Source organism: Maylandia zebra, linkage group LG5, assembly GCF_041146795.1.
Source record: "Maylandia zebra isolate NMK-2024a linkage group LG5, Mzebra_GT3a, whole genome shotgun sequence".
Taxonomy (NCBI): Eukaryota; Metazoa; Chordata; class Actinopteri; order Cichliformes; family Cichlidae; genus Maylandia; species Maylandia zebra.
In genome coordinates this window covers 40,047,817-40,075,254 of record NC_135171.1, presented here as the reverse complement: position 1 = coordinate 40,075,254, position 27,438 = coordinate 40,047,817, and the positions used below count along the sequence as shown (strand labels likewise).

The window sequence follows — 27,438 nt, the reverse complement described above, 5'->3', positions numbered from 1 at the left end:
ACCTAAATATTACACATGCGCCAAAGAAATGTTGCACAGAACATGGAAAGACTGAGATATTGCACATGGATGATCAATAGCAGCGTCAGGGTGGATGTGTTGGAGACGTCTGTGCACACTCTTAGTTTGCATTAAGAGTTCTGACAGCTCACAGGAAGAAGCTGATCTTTAGTCTGTTTGTTTTGCACCTGATGGATCTGAACCTTTTTCCAGAGGGCAGGATGTTGAAGGGTGGTGGTTAGGGTGGAGGTGGTGCTTTATAACTGCTCTGGCTCTGGGGAGATATCTTGAGCTGTTGCAGGGGTGCGTGGGGGTGCAGTCACCAAAGATGATGCTTAAGAAAATGTTGAATGTAGTTCATCTTTCAGAAGTTTTATCAGGTAAAGTTGCTCACGCTGCCGTGTCCCTGTGCTGCGACGATGATTTACTTTAACTCCTAATTATCATCTGTGGCTGAAGTATAATTAATAAAAGATCATCAGAAAGAAAATGCAGAACAAATGCAGTAATGGAGACGTAACCAAGTAAGTTGGAATAAAACCAGCACTTCATTTATTAAATGTTTACATGATAAAAAGTTTCACAGGAGGACAAAAACTGCCAACTCTAACAGGAACTTTGTTATCAAAGTAGTGAAACGTTCAAAGTTCCCCTGCAGGCCAAACAAACCGCTGTCAGGTTAAAACATATTAACGGCTCATGAAATGAGTGATGTTCAGTGATGACGCTCTTCTCTTCTGAGGCGTTGCTTTTGGTGCTGAAGTCTCTGAAGTATTTGGACACTTTCATCTGATCTGAACTGAAACTGAAATTCGTGAGCACCAGTGAGAAACCAGTGTTTATTTCCATTACGTACTGTGAATGTTTAGTGTTGCAGTGAGCCTTCAGTCAGGTTTGTCCTCTCAGGAGCAGGAATGTGTGAGACACAGCTGCAGCAAAGCTCCTAAAACCTTCAAAATTCATTATTGGACACTAACCCATATAAAAGTACATGAAACGCACAGAGAGCAGCTGTCCTTATTTCTCTGCTCTGGTTTCCTTTTCTTTATGTCTCCTTTCCTTCGTCTCTTCTTCCAGGACACGTCGGTGCAGGAGGAGGTGGAGATGATGGTGGAGTCCCTGTTGGACGTCCTCCTGCAAACCCTGCTGTCAATCATGAGCAAGAGCCAATCGCAGGAGGCGGTAAGGGGTCAACGCTGTCCGCAGTGCACCGCTGAGATCGCTGTTAGTAACTAACAATACGACTACTACTACGTCACCTCCCGGCCCCTCATCCACCCTGCATCCGTCTGACTGTCTGTCTGCTGTAGGGCAGGGCAATATTATATTCATGTTTTAGCTTTGTTGTCCCTTTATACTGTCGTACAGTTACATGATGGCAACAAAATAAAAGACGGGAGATTTGAGAGAAGCAAAAAGTGTTAAAATAAAAATGAAAACTGTTGGTTTTGTCAATATTGCCCTCTCCTACTCCACCATCATCATCACTGACCCATCCTGCTGTTACGTCTCTTTGTGCATGCGTTAAAGACCTTCCATCTTTATTTGTATTACTGTGCAGAACGATATCTTAGTTAAATCACAGATGTGTGAATCTGAGTCGTCTGGGTTCATTTGTATTTTGTAAATTTGATGCATTTTTGTTGACTGTTCACCTTCATTTACATTCATTTCATCTTTGGCTCAGTCTCAGTCTGCTCATCTGCTGTTTAACCAGGAAGCAAGAATAAATAAAGCAATGAATAAAAATAAGAACAAAAGAGTCCAAAGAAGTGTTTACAAACTGTTTTTGTTAATATTCTATTTATGTCATTATAAACGATAAATTGATAGTTAAAGTTTAGTAGATAGGTATTTAAAACTTTTATAGAAATTATAATTCATCATGTTAAAAACGTTCTTGCAACTTTATCGTTTATGTCATGCTTTGGTGTAATGCAGTTCATTTTATGCCTTATTGGTGTCGACGCCACACAGAAAGATTTTGTGAGTTTTTATTTTGGATCAGCTGCTTCGTTCTCCTTCGTCGTTCCTCCTCTCAGATGGAGGCGCCGGGTTTCCTGCAGGGTCTCACTTCACACTCATCATATTTTAATACAGACTACAATCTTTCTTTAGGTGGTGACAAAAACTAGATTCAAACACGAATCCATCCTCTGAACTTCAGCATTTTAATGCAGTAGATCAACACAGAGGTTTGATGAAGTTTGCGTGAGTGAGAATTATTTAGCGCCCTTTAGAAAAAAGTGGAGTGAACTCGTATTTCCTCGTGTCTTGCGTGTGGCGCTGCAGATTTATCTTTACATGAAGGCTGGAAAAAGTTACTGAAACATAAAGTGGTGCCAGCAGAGAGGCTGATAAAGAGGGGTCAGTTTGGGAAAGAGCCCGACTCATCCTGGTGCATCACCTCACTGTTGACTCCTTTGTGTTTCCATGCACTTACATGACTGTGCCCTGCTTCCTGTTGGCAGGGAGAGTACGTGTCCTGCCTCCTGTCGCTTCTCCGTCAGATGACAGATATCCACTTCCAGCACCTGATGGAAAACTTTCAGAGCAAAGATGAGCTGAAGGTACGGAAGTCCTGACTCACTGTGAAACATGACAACAGGGAGAGGTTTCATCTTTAATCCACGCTCTCGTCTCTTTCCCTCTGCTCAGGAGTTTCTGCTGAAGATCATGTGTGTGTTTAGAAATCTGATGAAGCTCAGCATTTTCCCCCGAGACTGGAACATCATGAGACTCCTCACCAGCAAGTAAGACACCAACTTACCCGACAGGCTGGAAATACACGAGTGTTGACTGAGTCCGATCGCTGCTGGATCATTGGAGTAAATATCAAAGCGATGCATGTGTGTGTTTGTGCAGCATCATCCTGACCACAGTGCAGTACCTCTCTCCTGCTCTGCACAAGAACTTCACAGAAGCCGACTTTGACTTTAAGGTAACTCCTACTTTATCATTTACCTTTAACTCTCAGTTTAGTCTTTATTTCCTAGTTAAATTCTTAATTTATTGTTTACATCTGTTAGACCCTTTTTTATTTAACTGCAAATTTTTTACTGTAAATTTTATAAATCTTGTCAGTTTCTGTAGCTTAGTTTAATGGTCGGGCACTACATGTCGTACGGTGTATGATTATGTGTGTAACAAATAAAATTTTAATTTTGAGTTTGAACTTAACGTCACCCTGTCAGGTGCGCACAAACCACAGTGACTGATAACAGTGGAAACGACCACGTGTAACAAAACCCAACCAAGCGTCTGACAAAGCTGCCGTCCTCCCCTCTCTGAGTCTCCTCACTACTAACACTAATGTTGTTTTTCGAAATCATGAATATTATTCAGATTATTTCTTTTATATCGTCACTATTTTGTGGTTTCATGAAACAAAGCTGAAACACTGTTAGACTGAACTGAAGCCGCTGATTTACTGAAACAGACGTGAGGCTGAAGTTTTGTAAAATGTCAACTTCATAACTTCATTATGTGAAAACTGACGAGTGCAAAGAGTGAGAGTGAGGGCTGCATCACTGTGCAAGCTGCGACCAAAGGGCCGTTTGCAAAGAAAGAAAACGTGGCGTTAGCAGTGTGTGTGTGTGTGTGTGTGTGTGTGTGTGCAGGTGTGGAATTCCTACTTCAGCCTGGCGGTGCTCTACATCAACCAGCCCAGTTTACAGTTGGAAAATTTGAGTCCTGCTAAGAGGAAGAAGGTCTTAGACAAGTAAGGGGACACACACACTCACACTCACTCACTCTCTCACACACACACACACACACTCTCACACACACACACACACACACACACTCTCACACACACACACACACACACACACACACACACACACACACACACACAAAGAGAAGAAAAACACAGATAAGAAAAAATAAAACAGTAACAGCTGCTCCATCAGACAGGATGTAATGACAAATCTGACCTTTGACTGAAGGGTAAAAGATATTTTCTTGTTTTTTTTATGTTCTTTTGCTTTTGTAAGAAAACAAAATTCTTTCAGTTCATTCATTCAGTTTTTGTGTTTATGTCAGTGAACCAAAATAAATATAAATACCCAGTTTTCCTTTTTTAAATTCACTGTAATAACTGTAAACTTGACACTTCCTGCTATGTTCCCATTAATTAAAGATTGACAGATTAAAGGAAAAAACAGTAGTGCCTGTTGTGTTGGTTTGGGTCCACATCGCCGTGTTTCACATTGATGAATATGTGAGGGTTAGATCACTGTCATCAGTGGGTGGCTGCATGGACAGACACTACGCTGCAAAGGTAAGTGCTGCACATGCAGGCTTGAAGGAGACTAAGTTGGTTATTTGCTGGGTTTTTGTGGACGATCGAAGTGAAACATCAGATGAAGCTGAGCTGTGGCAGCAGACGCTTGTTTGTTATCATGACCAAACCAGCGAGGACCTCTAACTTCAATTCAGTTCAATTTTATTTATATAGCACACAATCACAACAACAGCTGCCCCACGGTGCTGTTTGTTTCACTGATGTCATTGTCATTAAAATGCACCACACCGTGGATGTTCTTCTATTAGGTCCACAGTGTGGCTTACAGTCAGGTGTTGTAGGCGACTTTAAAGGGAAGGTGATTATAAATCGTTCTTTTCATCACTTTTATCTTATGGTGAAACCTTTCCTGATGTTAGCAGAGCAGGATGGTAATACCATAATCCACAGTGCCTGAAGTCTGACAACAATCTGAACGATGTGCTACGATGAGATTTTCCTCTGTTGGAGATTTTGCACTGTCCTCCAAACATCTTTTCTATTCTGTACGTGGCAACACACACATTCATACAGATGTTGGATGTTAACTGCTGGGAAAATGCTGAGAGCCAGTTTTCTTCTTTGAAGCATCCAAACATGCCAACTTACTTTATCATTCCTGCAGAAAAACATTTAATCCAGGAAGAGCTTATTTCCCTTCTCCATTAGCTCTTTCCACAAAATATTTCCAGGAACCGCAGCGTCTCCTCGGGCTCTGGAAGTTCCTCCACTTTTCATTTTCACTTTCCAAGAATTGTCAGAATTAGAGCAAAACTAGGCTGATGCATATTAAGAAATGAGGGAGTCGAGATTAAAATTTTACTCTGTTTCTTTTTAAATGTGTATTTTTGCTGTTAAATTGTTTCAGTGTGGTCAGAAAGTGAACAGCTTGAGTCATCGGAAAACTAATTTAAACGATAAAATTAGATTTATAACTTCAAACAAATATAACAGCTGTTACTGAGCCAGAGTCAGTAATACAGAGACTGTTTGATCCAATAAGTAAAGTGACTGAAGATCTGATCTGTTTGCAGATACGGTGACATGAGAGTGATGATGACCTACGAGCTTTTCAGCATGTGGCAGAATCTGGGTACGATCCTCTCGTCGGGTTTAAACTGTTGTGTCCGACTTAAGTTTGACTGTTTAAATGGTTTTGGATCCATGTTTGAAACGTGTTTCAGGTGAGAATAAGATCCACTTCATTCCCGGGATGATTGGTCCGTTCCTGGGAGTGACGCTGGTCCCGCAGGTGGAGGTGCGAAACATCATGATCCCGATTTTCCACGACATGATGGACTGGGAGCAGCGCAAGAACGGGAACTTCAAACAGGTACAGGAGCACACGCTCAGCTGTGCAGAGGCTGTTCAGGTCGTTCATAGAAAACCAGAGGAAGTCAGAGCGTTTGTGTACGTGTGTGCAGGTGGAGGCTGAGCTGATTGACAAGCTGGACAGTTTGGTGTCGGAGGGGAAAGGAGACGAGAACTACAGGGAGCTCTTCGGTTTGCTGTGAGGAACGCAGACTTTGACATCCCCGTGTTTCTGTTTTTAACCTGGAGCGAATCCCTCTGCCCTGCTGCTCTTTTCTCTCTTTGATAACAGAAATTAACTCTCAGTTTTCTGCTCTAACACTCTCTTTGTGTGTTTGCTTTGTCTGCTGCGGGACTAGAACCCAGCTGTTTGGGCCTTACCCCAGGTATGACACTCCCTGCACATGGGCAGATATACGCTGCTAACATTGACTGTTCTTATCTGCTAACCTGACATTGTTGTGAGTCTGTCGGCCCTTCAGTGAAGCCTTTGTTAACTCCCTGATGGAGAAGTCATGGCTCACAACACAGGACAAAAACGTTACACTAAAACACGAAACATCAGATTTGGCTTCATTTATTGCTCTTGTTGAACTTTTTTGACGTCCTTTTTAAAGTAGAACATTGTCGACACACTTTCACATGTGCTTACACACAGTATGTCCAGAGGCACGTGGTGGGTTTGTCCCCACAGTTTAAACTGTTTCCAGTGTGTAATTTGTTGCATGCTTCTTGCAGCCTGCTGGAGAAGATCGAGCAGGAGACGTGGAGAGAGACGGGCATCTCCTTCGTTACCTCTGTCACACGACTGATGGAGCGGCTGCTCGACTACCGGTACAGTAAAGCCTTTGTATTCATAGGACATAAATGATTCTGTGGTACTTTATGCTCCATAAGTCATAGAAAGTTTGGTTTTGTTGTTGTGCCTTTGAAATGTCTTTAAACTGAGCAAAGAAACTTTAAACACTGTGAGACCCAGGTCATATACGGGGCCATCATATAAAAGTCTTTGTCTGTAGAATACCAGCACTTAGTCACGTTCCCTGCAGTAACCCTCCTTTACCTGCAGTATCTATATTTATATCCGTCTTCAAAAACAGTCTTCTTGTTGTTTGCAAACTTGTTGGGCATCTTGTGACGTCTATCATAGGAAAAAGTGTCTTGGAGCTTGGGCTAAATGAGAACACCCACCCAAGTTAATAAAAGCGGAGGTTCATAAGTAAGTGTGGAAGGTTTAAGTTTGAAATTTTATAAACTTGGTTTCATTTTTTCAGGGACTGTATGAAGGGAGATGAAACCGAAAACAAGAAGATTGGCTGCACAGTTAACCTCCTGGTAAGACTTTAAATCAGCGACATCACTAAAATACTGAGTTCAGAAAGTGTTCACATTTATTGTCTGTGAAGCTTCTCAGTCATCCAGGTCATCGTAGTCTAAGGAGCTTGGAAAGAAAAGCGTCTGCACTTCTTCAAGTTACTTGAAGACGTTTCATTCGAGAAGCTTTTTCAGTTCTAAGAGCAACTTGTCGAGACCTAGATTTAAGGCCTATGGGAGTGACCCCCCAAGAGGGTCATGGACCCCCTATTGATCCTCTACACGAGGATCACTCCTCTTTCAAACCATCTGTCCTCTCTGTCCAGAATGTGAACATTGGCATCCTCGAGAGAGTGACCTTTGACCTTTATGTGCAGATGGACAGCTCTCCTATTTGTGCCAGGATCAGACCTCTGCATTGGAAACAGTCACTTCATAAACATGGCTGCCATTGACCCTCTTGGAGACGCCCCCATGGGCTGAAATCTGGGACTCTGCACCAGCTGTTCTTAGAACTGAAGAAGCTTCTTGAATGAAGGTGAAACGTCTTCAAGAAAACTTAAACAAGTCCAGACACTTTTCTTTCCAAGCTGCTTCACATTTATTAAACCGTCCAGTTCTAAATAAACAGCCTTCAAGAATAATTCTCATGTTTTCCACATTCAGTTGGTCTACACTTGATCCTTTACAAACAAACAAACTAACATATAGGTTTGGTACAGTATGCCATAAATAGGTCCATGAAAATGATGAAGATAATTCAGACCCTGGCCTTGAGTTAAGTTCTGCCCTTCTTTAAGAAATTTCCACACCTATCGAGTGGGTATTTGCAGCGTTTGGCATCCCAGGTTTAAATCAGTGCATAAACACAGGAAGTGCATTAATTGTCTGTTTTGTTTCTTCTCAGAACTTCTACAAGTCAGAGATCAACAAGGAGGAGATGTACATCCGCTACATCCACAAACTGTGTGACATGCATCTGCAGGCGGAGAACTACACAGGTACAGCAGAATCAGTCACTCGTGGACACGAGCAGAACGTGTGACAAACACCAGGCTGACGCTCTCTGGGCTGTTTGTCTGCAGAGGCCGCGTTCACCCTGCTGTTATACTGGGAGCTGCTGCACTGGGACGAGCGTCCTCTGAAGGAGTTCCTGCATTATCCTTCTCAGACCGAGTGGCACCGCAAGGAGGGACTCTGCAGGAAAGTCATCCACTACTTCAACAAGGGGAAGGTGAGGGCGTGACACGGTCAGCGTGGGCTTTAGAGGTCACGAGCTGCTTCATTAATGGAGAAGCTCGCGGCTCTCCAACGGGAGATTGAGAGACCAGTGTCGGACTGTTAGAACAGCTTTGAAATTCATATGAGTTGTTCGCAGTAAAGTAAAAAGCACCATCACTTCATGCGGATCCCCTCTCGGCGTCAGCTGCGGTCTCGAGGCTGGAGCTGAACAACAACACCCTGATAACGACTGTGTTTAGTCTGTTCTTCCCATTCTATGCAAGGCCACCTGGGTTGGCTGGAAGACTGTTTGCTTAGCCTGGCAGGGCGAAGGACACTGTCTCAGCTGAACTCTGGACACACACACAGACATATACACACATGCAGATATACACTCATCCCCCTCCAAACGCCTTCGACGCTTATTCCCCGCCGATGCTGACGCTGGATCAAGGAGACCAGCGCACGCAGGCCCGGCTGTGCTGTCTACACTGGCTGTCTCTCACCCTTTACCCGCCCCTGTTGTTCGTCGTGTGTTTCTTTGGTGTATTAAGAGTTTTTTCATGTGCTATGTGCACATTTTTTTTCTCCTTATCTTTCCTCATGTGGTGCATTTTCCATTGTTATACCTCTGACCTGTCTTCCCCATGTGATGTTTGTGTAATGTATGTATGGTCGCAGGGTAAGATGGCGCCGCCATTGCGTGCAATAGGTCAGCAGCCTTATGAAATTTCCCCTTGTGGGACTAATAAAGGTATGTTCTCTTATCTAACACCGGGGTGCCAGTCTTGGTTTTACAAGGTGCCAGCAGCAACTACTTTCATATTAGACACTTGCTGCGTCTTCTCTGTTAAGCACGGGGTCAGTATGTAAAGTGTTATCTGGTAACCAATCAGCTCGCTGCAGTTAAAGGCAGTTTGTTAGTTGTTGTGGTTTTGCTTCAAACATCAGCGCCTCCATGGTTTTGTGTGTTTGTGTGTCCTCAGTGTTGGGAGTACGGCATTCCTCTGTGCAGGGAGCTGGCCTTCCAGTACGAATCCCTGTATGACTACCAAAGTCTCAGCTGGATACGGGTGAGCCCCAACAACACTCACATCAAGAATCTTTTAGATCTTTAATATGATAAGGACATATTAATTATTAGATCTCACAATCTTCCCCCCGCGACCTTTACCTGCAGAAAATGGAGGCGGCCTATTACGACAACATCATGGAGCAGCAGCGCCTGGAGCCCGAGTTCTTCAGGGTCGGCTTCTACGGCAGGAAGTTCCCTTTCTTCCTCAGAGTGAGTGATGTCACTGTGCAGCATTTACACATGCACGTTAACTCTATTTGAAGTTGAGTAATTTTCCATCAGAAAAGAAAATGAAAGCTCTAATGGTTTCACTTCTCACAGAAGAAGACGTACGCCTTCCAGGAAAAAAGCTTTTTAAAACCTTATTTTGGGGCAAAGTGAACAAACTCTCTGAGGGTATTTCGATGGCTGCAGGGTGGATGGACTTGTTTCTAGAAGGACTTTGGTCAAGCTAATAATTGAGCTGCCACATCTGAATTCAGTGACCCAGTAAACAGCTGTTATGAAGCGAGAAGTAAACATGTTCACGGCTGCTGTAGAGCATTTTGGGATCCAGCCTCAAGTGGTCATTACAGGAACTGCAGGTTTTGTTACTTAAGAGGTGGCTTCAAGATTTCTGCTTTAAAAAAAAACATCTTAATCTTTTCTGTTCGTTTTTGATTCGTTCCCTCTAGAACAAAGAGTTTGTCTGCCGTGGTCATGACTACGAAAGGTTAGAAGCCTTCCAGCAAAGGATGCTGGGAGAATTCCCGCAAGCCATTGCAATGCAGCACCCCAATCAACCAGACGAGGCCATCCTGCAGTGTGATGCACAGTGTATCCTTCAGCAGCAGAGCTGATGTTCATCCAAAGACCGCTCGATTTAAATATTAATCCACGCCTGACGTCCATGGAAGCGTTTTGTTTGCTGTGTTATTGGCTCTCAGTTATATCTTTGACCTCCCTCCTCTCAGACCTCCAGATCTACGCAGTAACGCCGGTGCCGGACAGCGTGACCGTCCTTCAGATGGACCGAGTACCGGACCGCATTAAGAGCTTCTATCGAGTGAACAACGTTCGCCGCTTCCGTTACGACCGGCCCTTCCACAAAGGCCCCAAAGATCGAGACAATGAGTTCAAAGTGAGACAGGAAGTGCTTTTTCCTCTTATTCTTTTATTAGATACTCAGTGAATCAGCTCAACACACTTACTTACTGCAACCCAGCTGAACCTGCCTTTGTTTATATTCTTATGAATGACACGATTTACAGCATTTATATCCAGTGACTCATTACAAAAACCTTTTTTGCCTTGTTTATCCAAGTTTTACATTTCTTTAAGTTCCTTCCTGTGAAATTTATCTGACATCTTCCTCGTCTGTCTTTGCTTTCTGTCATTTCCATCCCTGACAGTAGAGACATCGTTTCTCCTTCAACCTTCCTCGTGATTCAGCAGCTTACAGCATCAAACACTCTGCGACTCCCTCACATCGTTGTGGAGGGTTTTAATCCACCTCTTTTTTACAGCGTTGCTTCAGTTCATTAAGATCTGCCGGGTTTTTTCTGAAGCTCTCTGAAAATTCAGCCAGCATGGCTCATTTTGACTGAAGTTTAGATGATTAATAAACCGGATTCTCAACATTTATTAGATATTTCAGGAGATTTCGATGGCTGCTGATGTTACATCAAACCTCCTGAAGTCTGGACTGTTTGTCTCACTGCTTGTCGTGTTTTTCAGAGTCTGTGGATAGAAAGGACGACTCTGATCCTCACCCACCCTCTGCCTGGGATTTCCCGCTGGTTTGAGGTGGAGAAGAGAGAGCTGGTGAGCACATGAAAGAGATCTGTAAAGATAAACAGGATCCATAAACTCACAACAATCTGTTATGATATATTCTACGAAGTAATCTGAGCGTCTCTCACTTTGGCTCCTCGTCGCTCTGCGTCTCTCTCTCAGGTGGAGGTGAGCCCGTTAGAAAACGCCATCTCTGTGGTGGAGAATAAGAACCAGGAGCTGCGCACTTTGATCAGCCAGTACCAACACAAGCAGCTGCACGGCAACATCAACCTGCTCAGCATGACGCTGAACGGGGTCATCGACGCTGCTGTTAACGGAGGCATCGCCAGATACCAAGAGGTCAGACAGACAGGGAATTTCATGTCATCGGCCCCCGTGAGGCTGAGTCACAGCAGTAAAATCTTACAGCGCATCACAGTGGGCAGTTTTATAGGCAGGTGAAGGAGGGGCCACAATATGATTAAACCACTGTTATTTTATCCACTCATAAAACACAAACGGTCCAGAATGCACTAACCTCAGTGATATGTTAGAGTTTCCTTTTATAAACAAAAGTACAGAACATGTATTTTATTACAAAGCACAGCAGTTTGTCATCCGTGCGCATAATCTCTGAATCTGTGCGAACAAATTATGTATAAAATGGACTAAAAATGTTCATTTCTATAAGGTTTGGTGTTTTGGGATGATGTAATGCCACAGTACTGCTCCATAAATTTGACTTTGCTTTTTTCCTTCGTTTGCAGGCTTTCTTTGATAAGGAGTACATCACGAGCCACCCTGAAGACACTGAGAAGATCACACAGCTTAAAGACCTGATGCAGGAGCAGGTGAGGTGTCGTTTGCTGACGTTCCTGCAGAGCTTTAATAACACAGCTCTGCCTTTTTGTCCTGAGATGCCAAATAGACCAAGTTGGCTCCATATACTCAAATTAAAGCTCTATATGTGCTTCAGTGGAAACACATATAGAGCTGTAAGTGTGTTCAGATAGAACCATGTGGAGAATTTGACCTTTAGCGTGAGACAAATGTCACGATTGAAGAAAAACCTCAGAATCCTGTAATAGTTGAATCTATAGTTTTTGTTTTCATATATCTGCATGCAGACGTTATCATTCATGCTTTCACTGAACTGAAGGAAAGAAAATGACCATTAACAACAAGTCTTTGTTTTTTATAGTGTATCTGTTAACAAAATAACAATGTTTAAGTTTAATCAGGATATTTCATGGATACAAAACAAGAAAGAAATGAGTGATTAGCCCCGTGGCCATTAATAGCCACCGGGCTGTCAGGCTGTGATGTGTCGCTCTTTTTGAAAACAAACATTCACATGTTAATATTTTTGGCAACCCTACTTTTAACTATATTTGATATAAAGACTAAAAATGTATTTTATATTACAAAATGTCCCAAAAGCTACAGGTTTGGTGAATCTTTGATTATATCAAGTTTCATCAATGCTGCAAAAATTGGGAAGAAGTTTAGCAAAATGCTCCATAATTCCTGGGGGGCTAATACTTTCAGCCCCAGCTGCTGATAGGAGCAGATGCCCCCCCTAACCTCGCCCCCTCTCCCATGTCAGATTATTTCGATCCAGTAGAAAAACATTTGTTGACATGAAGCAGGCAAAAGTAAAGCAGGTGAAACACGTGCATTAAGTTTTCCAAAGGAAGGATTTGTCTGTAGACCAACGTGAGCAACAACCTCGTCTTCATTCTTGCTCATACTAACAGGGTTCTTCATCTCATCCGCTGATGTTTTTAAAAACTGGTTTTCACACAGGTTCACATCCTGGGAGTCGGTCTGGCTGTGCACGAGAAGCTGGTGCACCCAGAAATGCGTCCCCTGCACAAGAAGCTGATAGATCAGTTCCAGATGATGAGGAGCAGCCTCTGCCATGTGAGCACACAAAATAATATAGTATTACAACCTCAGGAGGTACAAATACGTACGCGGAGCTGTTGTTAGATGTAGCTCATGAACCAAAATGAACGAGTGTAGAAGAAGATTCATTACGGTGTAAACATGCTGGAAGGATGGATGGATTCGTTTCTTCTTCAAAGAGCATGTTAGTGTGCACCAAGCTTAGAGACTACGTCACTGCAAAGAATCTCGTTGAACATTTCACCTCTGTTCATAATTTTACCTTTACCGTTCCAACCAGTGATTCTTCTGTCTGTGTGGACACCCGAGGGCAGTGTGAATATTCAGAGCAGTGCTTCTATGTGTCTCTGCAGGGTCTGCCTGGTTTAGACAAGTCCGGTTCAGGGCCCAACACACCCAGAGGAATCCTGGCCACTCACGGCCCCATGAGCCCCGAGAGCTTCAAACTGATGCACCGACACAGGTCAGCAACACGCAGAGACTTTTTTAAAGTGCCCGTTAGACTCTCCTGCTTTAATCTTATTCAGCTACACCCTGATACACTCCTCAGTCTGCACCACCATGTCATCAAAACCTCATTCAGGGTCTCTAAACATGTTGAAAAGGTTTTAAAAAATCCTCAAAGTCAGTTTCCTCTAAGTCTGCATAGAGGGTCGGGTCAAAGGGGCACGGATCAAGAGAGACAAAGCAGTTAATTACTTTTATCTTATTCTTAATTGAAACTGTTAAATGTGGTGAACACGGCAGAAACCATCCTTCACAGTCAGCACACGTCTTCTCACTGGCTTCACCTCCATCTGTGGTTCACCTGCTGTGTCTCATTAATGATCTTTGAGAAGTTCCTCGCAGCATCTCTGCTGTCCTCTGCTCACATCGCACTTTCTGAAAGTCTGCCATTTTCTCTTTCTCTCCTTCATCCTTCACCGACACCACCCTGCATCGTGCTTCCTGCATCGTGCTTCCTGCATGCTCATGGCTGACCATCGCTCTCATTCTCACCGCATCACCTCATGCATGCCGGCTGTTTGGTTTTCGCTTCTTCTTTTTTGGTTTGCTCGGCCCTTCCCCTTCCTGCCTTCCTTCCTTTCTTTTCTTCTACCTGGAATTTCCCTCTTCTCCCCCCGCCCTCTTTCTCTTTACCCTCCCTGTTTCCTCTCCTCTTTTTTCCTCCTTTCGTTCCCTCCTCCCAGTCCCGTAGCTGTTCTGACTCCTGTGCGCAACTCCTCCTCCTCTCTCTCCTCTCATAACTCCAGTGAGATGGGAAACGTTGGCAATCTGCTGATCCTGGCTGACGGCATGGTAGTGGAACACCCCGAGGACTTCTACCGCATGCAGGTCAGTGAAAAACGCGATTCGCAGAGAGGAAACGCACTTGTTGCAAGAAACAAGAAACATTCCATATATCACACATGAATATAAAACTCTGTAATATTATCATGTCCAGCTTTTTCTGCACAGCTGAGCATCACTGCTCAAATACCTCACATTATTGTAATCTATATGTACAATACTGCGTTCGAATTTCTTGGAACTGCAGGCGAGCCTGTCCTCCTCCAGTCTTAGCTCCACCCACTCTGCGCCTTCTCAGATGATAAACTCCGCCCCCTCAACCATCAGAGGTTAGCGGCCCATGGAAGATTTTTAAAGCTATATTTAGCTTTCTGATATTTTGTATTTCACACATCTCTCACTTCTGTAATCTGTCCGTCTGCAGTCGGCTCTCCGTCTCTGCCTGACAAATACAGACACAACAGAGAGATGCTGATGCTGCTGCCGCCGCACAGAGAGAGGCCGAGCAGCGCGATGTACACCAACATCACAGACAATGGACAGGTAAAGCAGTGGAGGGGGGATCCTGAACGACAGCAGTGACAGTTGTCTGACGAATTTGATTTATTAGAAGTTGCATGTACGTCACATGCAGAGGGTAAAGTGGGATTTGACAGGAGAGGAAACTGGAAGCTCTTGTTTTGTGCACAAAGATTAGTTTTCTTTGTGCTGCACTGTGATCAGCTGACCTGTGATGCTGCAGGTGCTTTTCATGGATTCAACCTACCTTCAGATATTCTTCTAAATATTTTCGAATGCAATCATGTTCAGTTCTTTACTGAGCTGAAGACGGATTAAAGTCTGATTCAGGTGATCGCTGTGGTCCTCTCTAACGAGCTCATGGTCTCCTCCTCAGCCACCAAACTTCCAGCGAGCTTTGTTCCACCAGGTGATCGGTCCATGCAAACCCTGCAGCGACCCAAACCTCTCTGTGGCTGAGAAAGGTCGGCAAACTCACTCACACACACAATACAGAATATTTCTGTAAAACTCATCTATTTTTCTTCTCCACTCCACCCGTCTTCACTCTCTGCCCTCCAGTCCTGACCACTCCCAGCAGTTGGAGTTTGGACAGCGGTACCAGAGAAGCCCTCCCTTTCCTTTCCTCCCACGTTGGCAGTGTCATGGCACCACCTGTTCCACCACGCAACCTGCCTCAAGGTATGAAACTACTGTGTGTGTGTGTGCGTTTGTGTGTGTGTGTGTGTATTGTGCACTGATTTCCCACCAAGCATAAATCAAACTTTGCCAGATGCTGAAGCGTTAAATCTTTTTATGTCATTCTTTTACATCTAAAACCGTCTGAAACATGAAAGGACTTCCTCTTTAGTGGATTTGAACCTTCGTACTGTGAAACAATAATCCTAAAAACAGCTGCACGAGTGTGTCAGTGAGATGCAACCCAGGGAGAACCACACATGCAGGATGATCATGACCACCAAGAGAATGTACCGTTTGTCCCCCTCACACACAGCTCACAGCTACAGACAAACACTTCAGTGTTAGACTTACAGAATTAACGTCTAATGTAGACAATGTTTACTAGATATTTACTGAACTCCACTTTTTAACCAAGTTTGGACATGAAGCCATGCAACTGAACGCCTTTAGCCCAGAAAGTGTCATCCGTGGACGCCTGCTGGGTTTTTGTTGTGCGAGAGCGAAGCGTTGATTCTTGTGCATCGTTGCGTGTGTCGGTTTTTGTGTGTGGGGAATCCCCACAGGTTCCCCTGCAGTGTGTTTGTGCGGGGGACTCTGTAACGTTTTCCTGGCTGTGGAACTGAATCTGTTTTTTAAGCACCGGGTCAGAAGACATGACTCTGTTTTCTGAGCAGGATTCAGAGGAGATTCATCTCCTCTGTCATGTTCATTAGTACCTCCGTTAGATTAGCTCCGCATGATTCATGATCCCCGTGTATCTAATGGTGGGTCTCGGTGCAGCCTCTCAGTTTGTCTTCTGTCTGAAAACAGCTGTTTTAGCCGTTTTCCCCCTTTATGCAAGCTGTGCTTTGATTGGCTGAGAAAGTATTAACAGAATAGCGCTGGGCCTCTCCTCTCCGTGACCTCTATGATCGGGGATTCAAAGCAGCTCTGCTTTTCATTCAGGAGTATTTGTGACGACGCAGACTCGTATTAGTCCCTCACAGAAACCTTTCAAAACCACCGAACACTCATTCTTGGTTTTGTAAATCGCGTTATTCAAACCTTTGAGTCCCAAGAGTGAAAGTTCAGGTACATGAAGTGTTTATGAAGCGTTTGGTGGTTCCTGCAACCTCAGAGGAGACGTCTGCAGGGCTCGAAGCACAGAGAGAAAGAAAGGAAGCGTTCTCTGAGAGTGAACTTTGGTTAATTTGATCTCGTTTTCACTGCAGACACACACAGACACACACTTTATACCACTGCAATCAAACAACTTAAATGCTATCAGAGCTGAACACCTCCCCTCCTCCACACACTGCTCCAACTCCCCCCTTTTCCTGTTTTAACCCCACCCACCTGCCTCTACCTTCTTGTTCTCCACTCTCTGACCTTTGTTCCCCCTTGCCCCTCCTCCCACCTCCTCCTCCTCTCTGGTCTGAAATGTGTGAGCGTGTGTGCGAGTTTCTCTCAGTCAGTCCTGCTGTGTCTCCCCCTGTAGGGCAACACCTGTCGATGCACTTTGACGCTTTCCACCACCAGGTCAGCGACCTCCCTCCAGCTCTCCCCGCGCGCTCTTTAAGAAAGGTACCCTTCTCCTTCTCCTCCTCCTCCTCCTCATGCCTGCTGTCTGTCTGGATGAAGTTCGTCTGTCCATTAGTGTGTGTGTGTGTGTATGCACTCACAAATCAGTGCACATTACTGTCTGTGTGTTTTTCTTTGTGTCCATGATTTTGTTCTTTTAAATGAAGCATCAGTGTTCACAGCTGAGTCTGCAACACCAGCTGGAAATAACTTTACAGTTTATCCACCAACAGTTACGACAAAGACAAAATATTTTCTGTTCAGTTGTAAACCTTCGTGTCCTGTTCCTAAGCTCATCAGCAATATTTGATTTATTGGCTTCATGTTTCCTTTTTCCTCTTTTTTAACAAACACTCCAGAATCCTGCTTTCTGTGTTACTTGGTATATTTATAGTTTAAACTATGCCTGTTAATGTGCACTGTCATAGTTTTGCTTCCACACTTCAATCAGATGTGATTCTAGTTAAAGACATTCATTGTAAATAAGTTGTGATCTTCATGTTTATGCAGGAGAAAAGAATGTGATCGACCTGCTTTGTTAAATATTAACAGACTTTAAACATATTTAATAAAACCGCAGCTGTTAATCACAGACTCTGTGTTAGAGATTGTTTGTGTGACTCTCCCTCGCCTCTCTCTCCAGTCTCCCCTGCATCCTATACCTGCCTCGCCCACCAGTCCACAGTCCATCCTGGATGGCAGTAACTCCAACCTGTCAGGCAGTGCCAGCTCCGGAGTCTCCTCCCTCAGTGAGAGCAACTTTGGTGGCCCCGCCTCCTCCTCTGACCCCACCGCCAGCCGCACAGACACCCTGGAGTCCGTCCCCAGCAGCCAGGCTTGGACCACCGACCAGGAGGACCTCGACTCACCTTACCAGCCCGTCAGGTACAGCATCTCCGAACCTGAAGTCCTGGATGGAGTCAAGCCCCCGCCCTGCCGCAGCCACTCTGCCCCGGGAGGCGTCACCCCGGCTCAGGTGGGGTCCCAAATCCAACCCCAGGCTCCGGGTTCGGCCTCCATCGGAGTTCAACAAATGCAGCAGCAGGATGTGCTGCCACACCCACAACACCCCCACTACTACCACCAACTCCACCATCACTTCCACCCACACTACATCCCCCACCACCCGCCTCTCTACCACTTCCATGAGCCTCCGGCGCTGCCCCCTAAACCCTACCTCCGAGAGGGCTGCATCCCTGAAGAGGACTCCCTGATCAGCCAGTCTGCAGCGCCTCCACCTCCCGCACCGCGGCCCATGCCACGCAAGATCTCCCAGCCCATAATCGCAGCCACCAAGGATGAGCAGGCTAAAGTGGCGTGGGAGCACGGCATCGGCGAGGAGTAGGACGCCCCCTCATGGTTTATAGGGACAGACAAGAAACTCTTCTCAAAAGAGAGAAAGAAAAGACGTGAGAGCGAGAGCCAAACTAAAAACTGGGTCATGAAGTTGAGGGTAGCTCTGAATCGCCCCCAGCTGTCCTCCAGTTACCGCTAAAGGTTTCAGTCTGCTCTCGCACGCTCCATCTGGCTAACGAGTCCTTGACCTCTGAGACGTGTTTCCTTCAACCAAACAGTACTCACGTCACTGCATCCTGATTCTTTACTTCTTATATGTGCAGACGGGGGTTTAAGCTGAGAAAATGCTGCTCAGCTTTTTCACTAAATTCATGATTACACCTGAAACAGAACCCGTGATTTTACGAAGGGATTTCTAGTCAAATAAAAAAAAGCCTCGCTCTGAAGATTTAAAGGCAAACGGCACTTTAAAAACATTTTTATTTATGTACAAATAAAACCTATAGACACAGAACGGTCAAAGCAGGGATGTTATACTGAAGGATATTTAGATCAGTGATTCCTAAAGTGTGGGCCGCTGCCCCTTAGTGGGCTGTGAAGGTACTGCAGGGTGTCCTCCAGAGGCAGGGTGGCCAGATTCCATGAACCTCGATGATACAACATTTTACAACAGCTGGAGTTTATTTGTGTGGGAATCTTCACATATCCTAAAAAACTATAAAAGGACAAACTGCAGGTTTGTGAAGGACTTTCCCTCCTGCCTCGCTGAGCAGACGCAATAAGCACAATAAGAAGTTTCATGTTATTGTCCGTGATATATTCTTTTTACTATATTTACTTTTGCTGTCCCGATAATTGACCTGTCACTTAATGTCATGTTTTCCTTTCTGCATCACTGCTGATTAACTAAGAAAGGAAAATCATTTCCTTTGTTTTGACTTCACCCAGTTAAGTAGTCTCCCTGTATTTCAGTTTTTTTAAAGCCACTGGATAAAAGCCAGACTTTAGGAAAGTGCCTGTCCTGCAGTGAACAAAATGTGGGACACTGTCTCGATGTGGGACGAGGGGACCAAAGGTCAGTCTCGTGTGGACTCCAGTTTAGCAGCTTTGAGTTTGGGAATCACTGATTTAGATGATTTAAAAAGATGAAAACAAAAGACCAAAATGAAAGCAAATAACTAATGATGATTATTTCTGTCACGTAAACAGCGGCTATAAAGGCATCGGGTAGAGGTACTTTTTGTAACGATGTTAATAAAACGTTCACCACCAGGGGGCAGCGTTTGAACAAAAAGGTAATACACCAAAGTACGGCCGGGACCTCATTTGACTACGGTTGACATCGTAACAGAAAACACAGATAGTTTAGGACATAAAGTCAAGCTGGTATTTATATTCTGTTAATTTTTGTTAATCTTAGTAAACAGGAAGTTACAAAAAGTACCTTTAAGTGATGCTTTATGCAAACAGAGCGACGGCTTTCGAAGATTTTCAGTCACTTTTTCCTGAAATGTTGAAGATAAACGACAGAGATGAGAAGTGTTTATATTTAAGTAAGAGAGAATGTAGATACATTTAATACACTATAAAGAAGTATATACATATAATTTATATTCAGTCGTTATACTTTTGGTTGAAGAAATGTGCAAATGGCTTTCTGAGCCGACAGTAGCCGCTACATCAGACGCGATGTGCACTTCACAACAGCTGAAGGTTTTATTGCAGCTCCTGAAAACAGGAGCGAGGGACAGTTTGCTCTGAGGGTTTTTTAAAGCTGACGATGCGTTCAGCGGAGGAACCTGTAAATATGTGCGAGGCGTCCGACTGCTGGTATTTTTAGGGATGTTAGCTGAAGTACATATACACCTTTTTTGGCATTTTTTCTATGAAAGTAATGACTGTACATTTTTTAATCAGGGTACTGTTTTGTATGCATGTTCATTCACTGAACAGAGACTGTGAGGTGAAGCACTGGAAGCACTGGAGAAATACTGTACTGTGCACTGATGTCTTTGTAGTCTAGGAAACCACTTTGAACACCAAGGATGTTGAATCAGCAGGATTTAGTAGTAGACGTGTAAAAGTACTGCAAAGGGTCATACTTTTGTACTTTAGTGTTTTGTTTTAAATATTCTTTTTACATTTAGCACTCAGATTGCGAGCAGACTGTCATCCTGATCACTTCGCCCCCTTTTTTAGGTTGAACAGCCGTTAGTTCACATGGCTATTTGAAATCCTCGTTGTGCTCTGCCTGGTGTCTGATCACCTCACATTTTGCATGGTGAAGCTGATCGTTGTGTTTGAGCTTTGTCCTGTTTTGGTTCCTCCTAAAGGTGCAGAAAACTCAGAATCCTGATTCAGTGTCATATTGTGTTGGTGATGATGGCTGGTGGCTCTGTAGTTTGTAGTTTCGAACTTAAGTCCAGCTACATTTAGATAAATCCAACACAGAACTGTTCCCCTGTGAGGCTAAATAATAATAACACGATGTCTTTGCAAAGTGCTTTGACAGAAAGGCAAAAATAGAAAAATACATTTCAACAGGAAGCTGGACATCGAAGAGCGAGATGGGACGAATTAAAAGTTAAGACAGAGAACAACGACGAAATAAATCAAATCAACATTGTCTACATAAAGGGCTGAAAGCAGAAACAATAAAATAGGGGATACATGCATAAGTAAATACAGGCATCACATAAAAATATGTCTATGAAAAAGTGAGTCAGGTTGAGACATTTTAGATTTAAGGATTAGCGACCTGAGTGCGCACTCTGCCTCGAATGGCTTTCGCTGCTTTAGAGAAGCTGAAGGTTTGTTTTCAGTGAAACGACGAGACTGTGTGTGAGTGCGTCTGCACGTTTAGAACCATCACAGACTTTACTTCATCCATTAAATCATTTTCAGGAGTTACTAAAGTCGACCAGTTCTGGATTTTCTGACTCTGTCACACCAGGATGGATGTGCGCAGTAAACACAACCATAGTTTTGTTTACAAAGAGCAGCCAGTCTAAAGAGACGGGCACTGAAGCAGCTTGTTTCAGACACATTGCAGTATTATTTTTAACTATGAGTCATACAAAGCTCCTCTGGTAGAGTCCAAACATCAAACTATAGAGCTCGAAATGAGCAGAGCGGGTCCACTTTAAATATTCAGCTCCTGTAATGTCAGAAGAAAGAAGAAAGAAAGTGTGCTTTATTGGTCCCCGTGGGGAAAATCCCTCTCTGCATTTAACCCATTCACTCAGTGAACGTGTCTGCTGCATTCACTGACCCAGTAAGCTACATGGAACAACAGCCATCATTCAGACAGTTGTTGCAAATGAGCATTTCCTGCCGCGACGCATGGCGTGAGCTGTGTGAGCAGTGATACGGGCCCGCTGCTTGAATTCTCCACCATAAACATACGAGTGAAGCAGTGATGGTTAAAGATGTTCAGTGGAAGTTCAGAGCTGGACTTTCAGTGGTGCTCTGTGTCCGGTGAGCGTTTCCAGTCTCTTTATTCCCCACTTATAAAAGTTAAAGCCATGAAACTGTCCTGCGGCTCACACAGAGGCTGCACCACAGCCCGGACAGTTTGCAGAAAACTGCTGAATTCATGAAGTCGGGTGTTTGGTGAACTGACTGATGATGTTACAGGTGAATTATGCAGCACGGCTCGAGTTACCTCCTTCAACCTGTCTGTTTTTAGATCTTTAGCTTCTCTCTTCTTCTACTTTTAGTTATAAATTTCATTTAAAATCATTTTAGTTCATTTATTCCCTAAATGATCAACTCTTTCATCCTTGTGCGAAGAGTTCGAGTTGATTGTTGTCCTGTTGAAACTGAAACCCATATTAACACTCAGTGCAGCTGATGGTGGATTCATGCGCTGTGTGTATTCACAGCGATATAAACAGTTGTTACAGACTCGCACTGACGCCTTTGTGTTTATGCCAACAACATATGATGTTACCTCTGTTTTAAACAGCTTTGAGTGCTCTCAAAGTTTTTCTCACAGCACATCTGTTATGCTTGTTGCCTTTGCAAAACATGAAGATTGATATTAATATGTATACGTTTATACAAAGCCAGATTTAGAAATCACCTTATTGCTTTTTCTTCCTGCAACCTTTACCTCCAGTTCACATAACGCACTGGAAGGTTGAATTTTTTATCACTTTTCTGTCATTCTGTGTGTTTGTTTATCTGTAAAGCTCCGTGTGCAGTCGTGCTGAGCCGTTTATGTTTGATCCTTCTGAGCCTACAAAGCGCTGTGAGCGGGGATGCTGTAAATACATGACGCAGGCAGGTTAGAGAAGCTTTTCAGCAACGAGAAACTGCAACAATGAAGGTGTGCGCTGTTACGGCAGTTTGTGAGAGAGTGTGTGTTATATCAGGATCGAATTACACCAGAGGGAGAGAGAAGTCACACAACAGTTTACTAAAGAAAAGTTCACAGCAGAATTAAATGTACTTTATTTTCTCCTGATTTTTAGTTCTGTTCATCCTTTTAGAACATTTTGACATCTGCTGTCTTTTAAATATATCTGAGCTAAACTGAGAATCTGAGATCATTGATCAGCTACTGAGAAGTAAAGAAGCAGCAACAACCTATTGAAGATGTTTCATGTGGGAACTATTTTCTTCTCCCTGAACTAAACCTACTTTACATGCATATGCTGCAATCACACGTGCATAGATTTTCTTTTGCCTTTTGTGTCGTTGCTCCTTTGTGCTTGTTGCATTACAGTTTTATTCTGGTGCTTTTGTTTCTTATTCAAATTCAAATTCAAATTTTATTTGTCACACACACACAACCATACACAGTATGACATGGGGGTGAAATGCTTGTAGCTGTACAATGCCCGACCATTAAATGACAGAAGAAAAGTTTTACAATATTTACAATTTACTACAAAAATTTACAAATTAACTTAGGAATTTACAGAATTTATCCCGGTAACAGTCTGTTTCGTCCTGTGAGTGGACACTGGGATTGGGCCTGTATATAAAGGATGGCTGTAGCTTCCACGTCTGAAAATTAAAACAAAGCTGGAAGTTGCGTTCTTTCCAGTGGCCACTAGGGGGCAACTGTTTGTCCTGCAGAAAAAGTCTGAGAAAACAACCCCCGCAGCTTGAACTATGACCTCAGTAAATATTTACCTGATGAGCCTCACTAGTGGCAGGACTTTAATTTTATCAGCTGTCGTTCTATTGGAGGCAAACAAGTGGATAAACCAGGGTGTAATTGACAAGTTGCTGCTATATGAATGTGCAGCATCCTTCATATCCAACGGGACGACCTCGCTGGTGGGTACGGCATCTTTTATGTAAAGTGACGGCCTGCTTTGACCAGCTTATATTAATTATTTGCTCAGTAAAGAGAGACCTGGCTGCATTTTCCTTTGGCTGGCAGATGTAGACAGTAAAAAGAAAGTAGTTCTTTGTGCTGTTTAGTAGTTTGTATTGAAAAGAAGGCAGAAATCTCTGCACCTAATATCTCCAAAACTGGGTCATTCCCACCAAAACAAAAGATGTGTAAACGGTTACTACGGTTACCACAGTTAAAATGACATCTTTGATTTTGCTGTGAACTCTTGCTTTAAACAAACGGTCCTGCATACTCGGTCTGCAGCGATGAAGTGTTCAGATTTCAGTGAATCAAACTCGAAGCAGGTGAAGATGAACTATGCAAATCAGAGGTTTGTTTGTAGGACGTTCGGTTCATTCTTTTGTTCTTTGGCTTGAACGTGTCGGATGGCAGGAAAATTAAAAGTAGTTTGGTGCTTTTTTTAAAAGAAAGTAAGTTTTGTGTGAGACTAAAACCACTGACCCCACCCAGTCTGTGTTTCCTTTAGAAGGAGGAACGTGGAGGGAAATCCGACGGAGCTCACGGAGGAGACGCGTTGATTTCTTTGTACATAAGCGAGGAGAGGGCGTATTATCGCGGGCATGAAGGGCAAACCTCGTATACACGTAGACTGTGATCGTCTCGCCTTGTGTTTTCTGATGTAAACCAGTTTTTAAACCCGGTCCACAGCGATCCAAGTTCATTCTGTCGAATTATCCCGATCACTTCAGGGCAGCTGAGGAGACGTTTATTATGATTTTGTGTATTTTGCATCAATGACAAATCTAGATAGTTCCAACGATGGCACTCCTTTGTATGACGACGCTAATAGTATTTCTTGTATATAAAAGTCTTTGTTGTGTTAGCATGGGTATAAACTGTGACGTGTATGATGGTAGATGTAAATACTCACGTTTTTCCTACTCACTAAACAAACTGCTGTGTTGTGGATTCATGATTAATGACAAACATTAAACGATAAACTTTTATTGACTCGACTGGATTCAGCCTGTCGTTATTTCACGTTTGCTGCTATAAAGTTCAGTTTTTGTTTAATTCATGCAGTCATGATCACAGATACTCAGTTAAATTTATAACTTCCTCCATTAAATCTGAAACTCATTAAAAATACACTTTACATCACTTTTAAAGTTAGTCTTAAACATTTTTAATTTCACTTTTCCAGGAAACGTTCAGTTCATTTGTGAGATTTTCACATCTGTCGGATGTGGTTTAATGGCTTTTATTAGTGTAATATTTTGTCACTAATAAATAACCATAAAAGGAAATGCAGTACAAAGGCAAACACAGAGTTTGTACAAACACTTCTTGTTGTTTTTAACTCTTTTGTGCAAGGTGAACTTGAGTGTTTTGAAAGACAAATAAAATAAAATGTCATTTTATCACAGCCACCATAGGCTGAGAGGCGGGTTACACCCTGGACAGGTCGCCAGTCTGACGCTGGTCTAACACAGCGAGAAGGACAGCCATTCACACCATGAGCAGTTTAGCGTTACCAGTTAACCCACAGACCCCACTGTCAGTTTGGCCGGTGGTCATGTGTCGATTCAACCAAAATGGCGTGAGACTGAGAACCCAACCCCTCTAAAAGCAGCTGGCTTCCTTTTATACTCGACCCGATTCAGGTCAGCATCTGGAATAGCCCAAGTCTGAGGTCAGCAAACCAAATGAACAAATAAACATCCACACGAGCAAACACGTGAAAGACATATTTATATTTGTACCACGTCCTATAAATAATTCAATAACATATAGACTTAAACCTTAACCAAACTCTTGAGCAGGTGAGTGAGCTGCTTTTACTCTTTTGCTCCACATCCTGAATAGGAAGCAACCAGGAAAGGTGAGTACTGTTAACACACTTCTCTATTACATGTACAAAGAATTTAGGTTCCAAACAAATTACACTGATAAAATGTGAACTAAGGTTCTTTTTCCTGACGCAGGCAGAATGGCCAGTCCCCCTGTCTCTTCACCTTCCACAAGCAGTCAATTAAATATTAGCTAATGAACGTAATGAAGAATCACTAACCCACAAATGCATGTCTCTTTTTCTATTTTTAAATATAGGTTTTGGCTCATTTAGCAACTAAAACATAACACAACTTACCTTTAAACAAGCTTTAAAAAAAATGAACATTAGTATTTATTATATTTGCATTAAGACAGACTGCTAAAGTCTGATTTTCCCACACAAACATCTCCAAGATTCACAGGAAAAGGTCCAAAAATCCAGAGTGACTGTTTCCTGAGGTCAGAGGAGAACGGGCAGACTGCTTCAAACTGATAAGAAGGCAACGGGAACTCAAATAAGTGCTCAGTGGAGTCAACAAAGCACCTTGTTCAGACTTTGCAACAAAGAATTAAGGCAGAAAAGCATCACATTACAACCAGTCCATTTAAAATGATGTTCATGATGCTCATTAAATAAACATCAGCAGAACATTTACACTACTTACTGATAGAGCAGTAAGTAGTGTAAATGTTTGCATAAAATAAACAGCAGGGGGAGCCATTGCTCTACTCAGTGTTATATTAAAAAAGGAAGAAGAGTCCACCAAGAATCCAGTCAGTGGTTCCAGGGAGCCTATCCAATCGTTCAGTCTGACGTCACTAGCCGTGTCTGGGCCTAAACTCCGCTGCAGGTCCATATATCAAACGATCACTATGGCATTACTGAGAGTTGAAAACTGTCTAAAGTCTTTCATCTTTAATAAAATGATCAGCGTTCTGCTCTACCAGGTGTAACAATTGAGTTTAACATCCAGGCATCCATGAAAACGGAAATTATGACATTTAACGGAGTTAGAAGTTAGCAGGGAGTTAGCTCGCTAGCTTCTATCTAAATACAATATAGCATGTCCTGACTGCGGGGTTTTGGAAACAAATTCAAACGTACAGCTCTGCTATCACTTCCAACATAAATGAAGACAGAAAACTAAACAGCAGTGACGTTTGTAGGGTTACTGAAGTTGGGCTAGCTGGTATTAGGGTTGCCAACTCCCTGAAAAATAAATAAGGGACACCTCGTGGCCAGGGCCGGGCGACCCAATTGTCTTCACCCTTCCCAGTGTGGTGAATTTTCTAGCTCTTTTTTTGTGTGTGAAATTATTTTTTTAACCATTTGACTTGAAGTTGATTTAAGTAGATGCATATTCTATTCTTTGTGATATGAACACATGTGAAACAAATGATCATTTAGCCATTTATTTTTAGCTCAAAATGACAACATTAACACATAAAACAGGTCTCTTTCTTAAACAGAAGCCTGTCATGCTTAACTTAAAATAATAGAAAACAATAGAAAGAAAAATATTCTTGTAACAGTGCACATTTAGTGCATTTAGTACAATTGGCTTCAGTTGAAATATTATTTCAGCTTTTCTAATGCTAATCAGCTGCTCCTGTTTGTAAACCCGCTTGTTCCCATGATTACGCATCTTAACTCATCATCATTATTCATCTATGTATTACTTTTACATATTAGTCATCTATTTGTTGTAATCATCTATCCTTGCAGTTGTTTATTACACAAAATAAATTATATTATCACACTTCTGGCCACATAGCGCTGATATTCACTGCACATGCCCATATTAACTTTTTCCAGCCAGGTGTTTTCCTTTTCCCATTCTTCCCTTTCTCTGAGGGGAACAAACATTGCTGCTCTAATGCTGGGCTCACACTGTGCGGTTTTAGGCCCATTTTGAGCCGATTTTTGAGTGATCGGACCGATTTTGGCCTTCATCGTGCGTCGTGTAGTATACGTGGGGTAACGAGAAGTGATTAACACCTCACGACCAGCTCCCGATCATCAATCGCTCGTGAGGGTGTCACCACAGCCGCTCACACTGCTCACGTGCAAACACGTAA

General features: G+C 43.1%; 1 protein-coding gene across 11 annotated transcripts in view; it reads left to right on the top strand.

Annotated features, from left to right (window-relative positions):
* The window catches only part of LOC101477666 (dedicator of cytokinesis protein 3), a 239,469-nt gene extending 214,927 nt beyond the window's left edge, over positions 1–24,542 (top strand). For 4 of the 11 annotated variants that reach the window (XM_076884367.1, XM_076884361.1, XM_076884366.1 and 1 more), the window contains 29 exons: positions 1,078–1,224; positions 2,472–2,570; positions 2,659–2,753; positions 2,866–2,941; positions 3,621–3,721; positions 5,320–5,378; positions 5,470–5,618; positions 5,710–5,795; positions 5,956–5,982; positions 6,335–6,430; positions 6,871–6,931; positions 7,818–7,911; positions 7,996–8,144; positions 9,118–9,204; positions 9,312–9,416; positions 9,881–10,022; positions 10,160–10,326; positions 10,923–11,009; positions 11,142–11,321; positions 11,729–11,812; positions 12,768–12,884; positions 13,202–13,332; positions 14,060–14,204; positions 14,407–14,488; positions 14,584–14,702; positions 15,055–15,142; positions 15,240–15,359; positions 16,837–16,922; positions 17,563–24,542. In XM_076884367.1, the coding sequence (XP_076740482.1) occupies positions 1,078–1,224; positions 2,472–2,570; positions 2,659–2,753; positions 2,866–2,941; positions 3,621–3,721; positions 5,320–5,378; positions 5,470–5,618; positions 5,710–5,795; positions 5,956–5,982; positions 6,335–6,430; positions 6,871–6,931; positions 7,818–7,911; positions 7,996–8,144; positions 9,118–9,204; positions 9,312–9,416; positions 9,881–10,022; positions 10,160–10,326; positions 10,923–11,009; positions 11,142–11,321; positions 11,729–11,812; positions 12,768–12,884; positions 13,202–13,332; positions 14,060–14,204; positions 14,407–14,488; positions 14,584–14,702; positions 15,055–15,142; positions 15,240–15,359; positions 16,837–16,922; positions 17,563–18,264 (3,681 nt within the window). In that variant the 3' untranslated portion in view covers positions 18,265–24,542. The remainder of the gene's footprint in view (positions 1–1,077; positions 1,225–2,471; positions 2,571–2,658; positions 2,754–2,865; positions 2,942–3,620; positions 3,722–5,319; positions 5,379–5,469; positions 5,619–5,709; positions 5,796–5,955; positions 5,983–6,334; positions 6,431–6,870; positions 6,932–7,817; positions 7,912–7,995; positions 8,145–9,117; positions 9,205–9,311; positions 9,417–9,880; positions 10,023–10,159; positions 10,327–10,922; positions 11,010–11,141; positions 11,322–11,728; positions 11,813–12,767; positions 12,885–13,201; positions 13,333–14,059; positions 14,205–14,406; positions 14,489–14,583; positions 14,703–15,054; positions 15,143–15,239; positions 15,360–16,836; positions 16,923–17,562) is intronic. The other 7 variants (XM_076884369.1, XM_076884362.1, XM_076884370.1 and 4 more) reach the window with 5 other exon arrangements.
* The last annotated feature ends 2,896 nt before the right edge of the window (positions 24,543–27,438 follow it).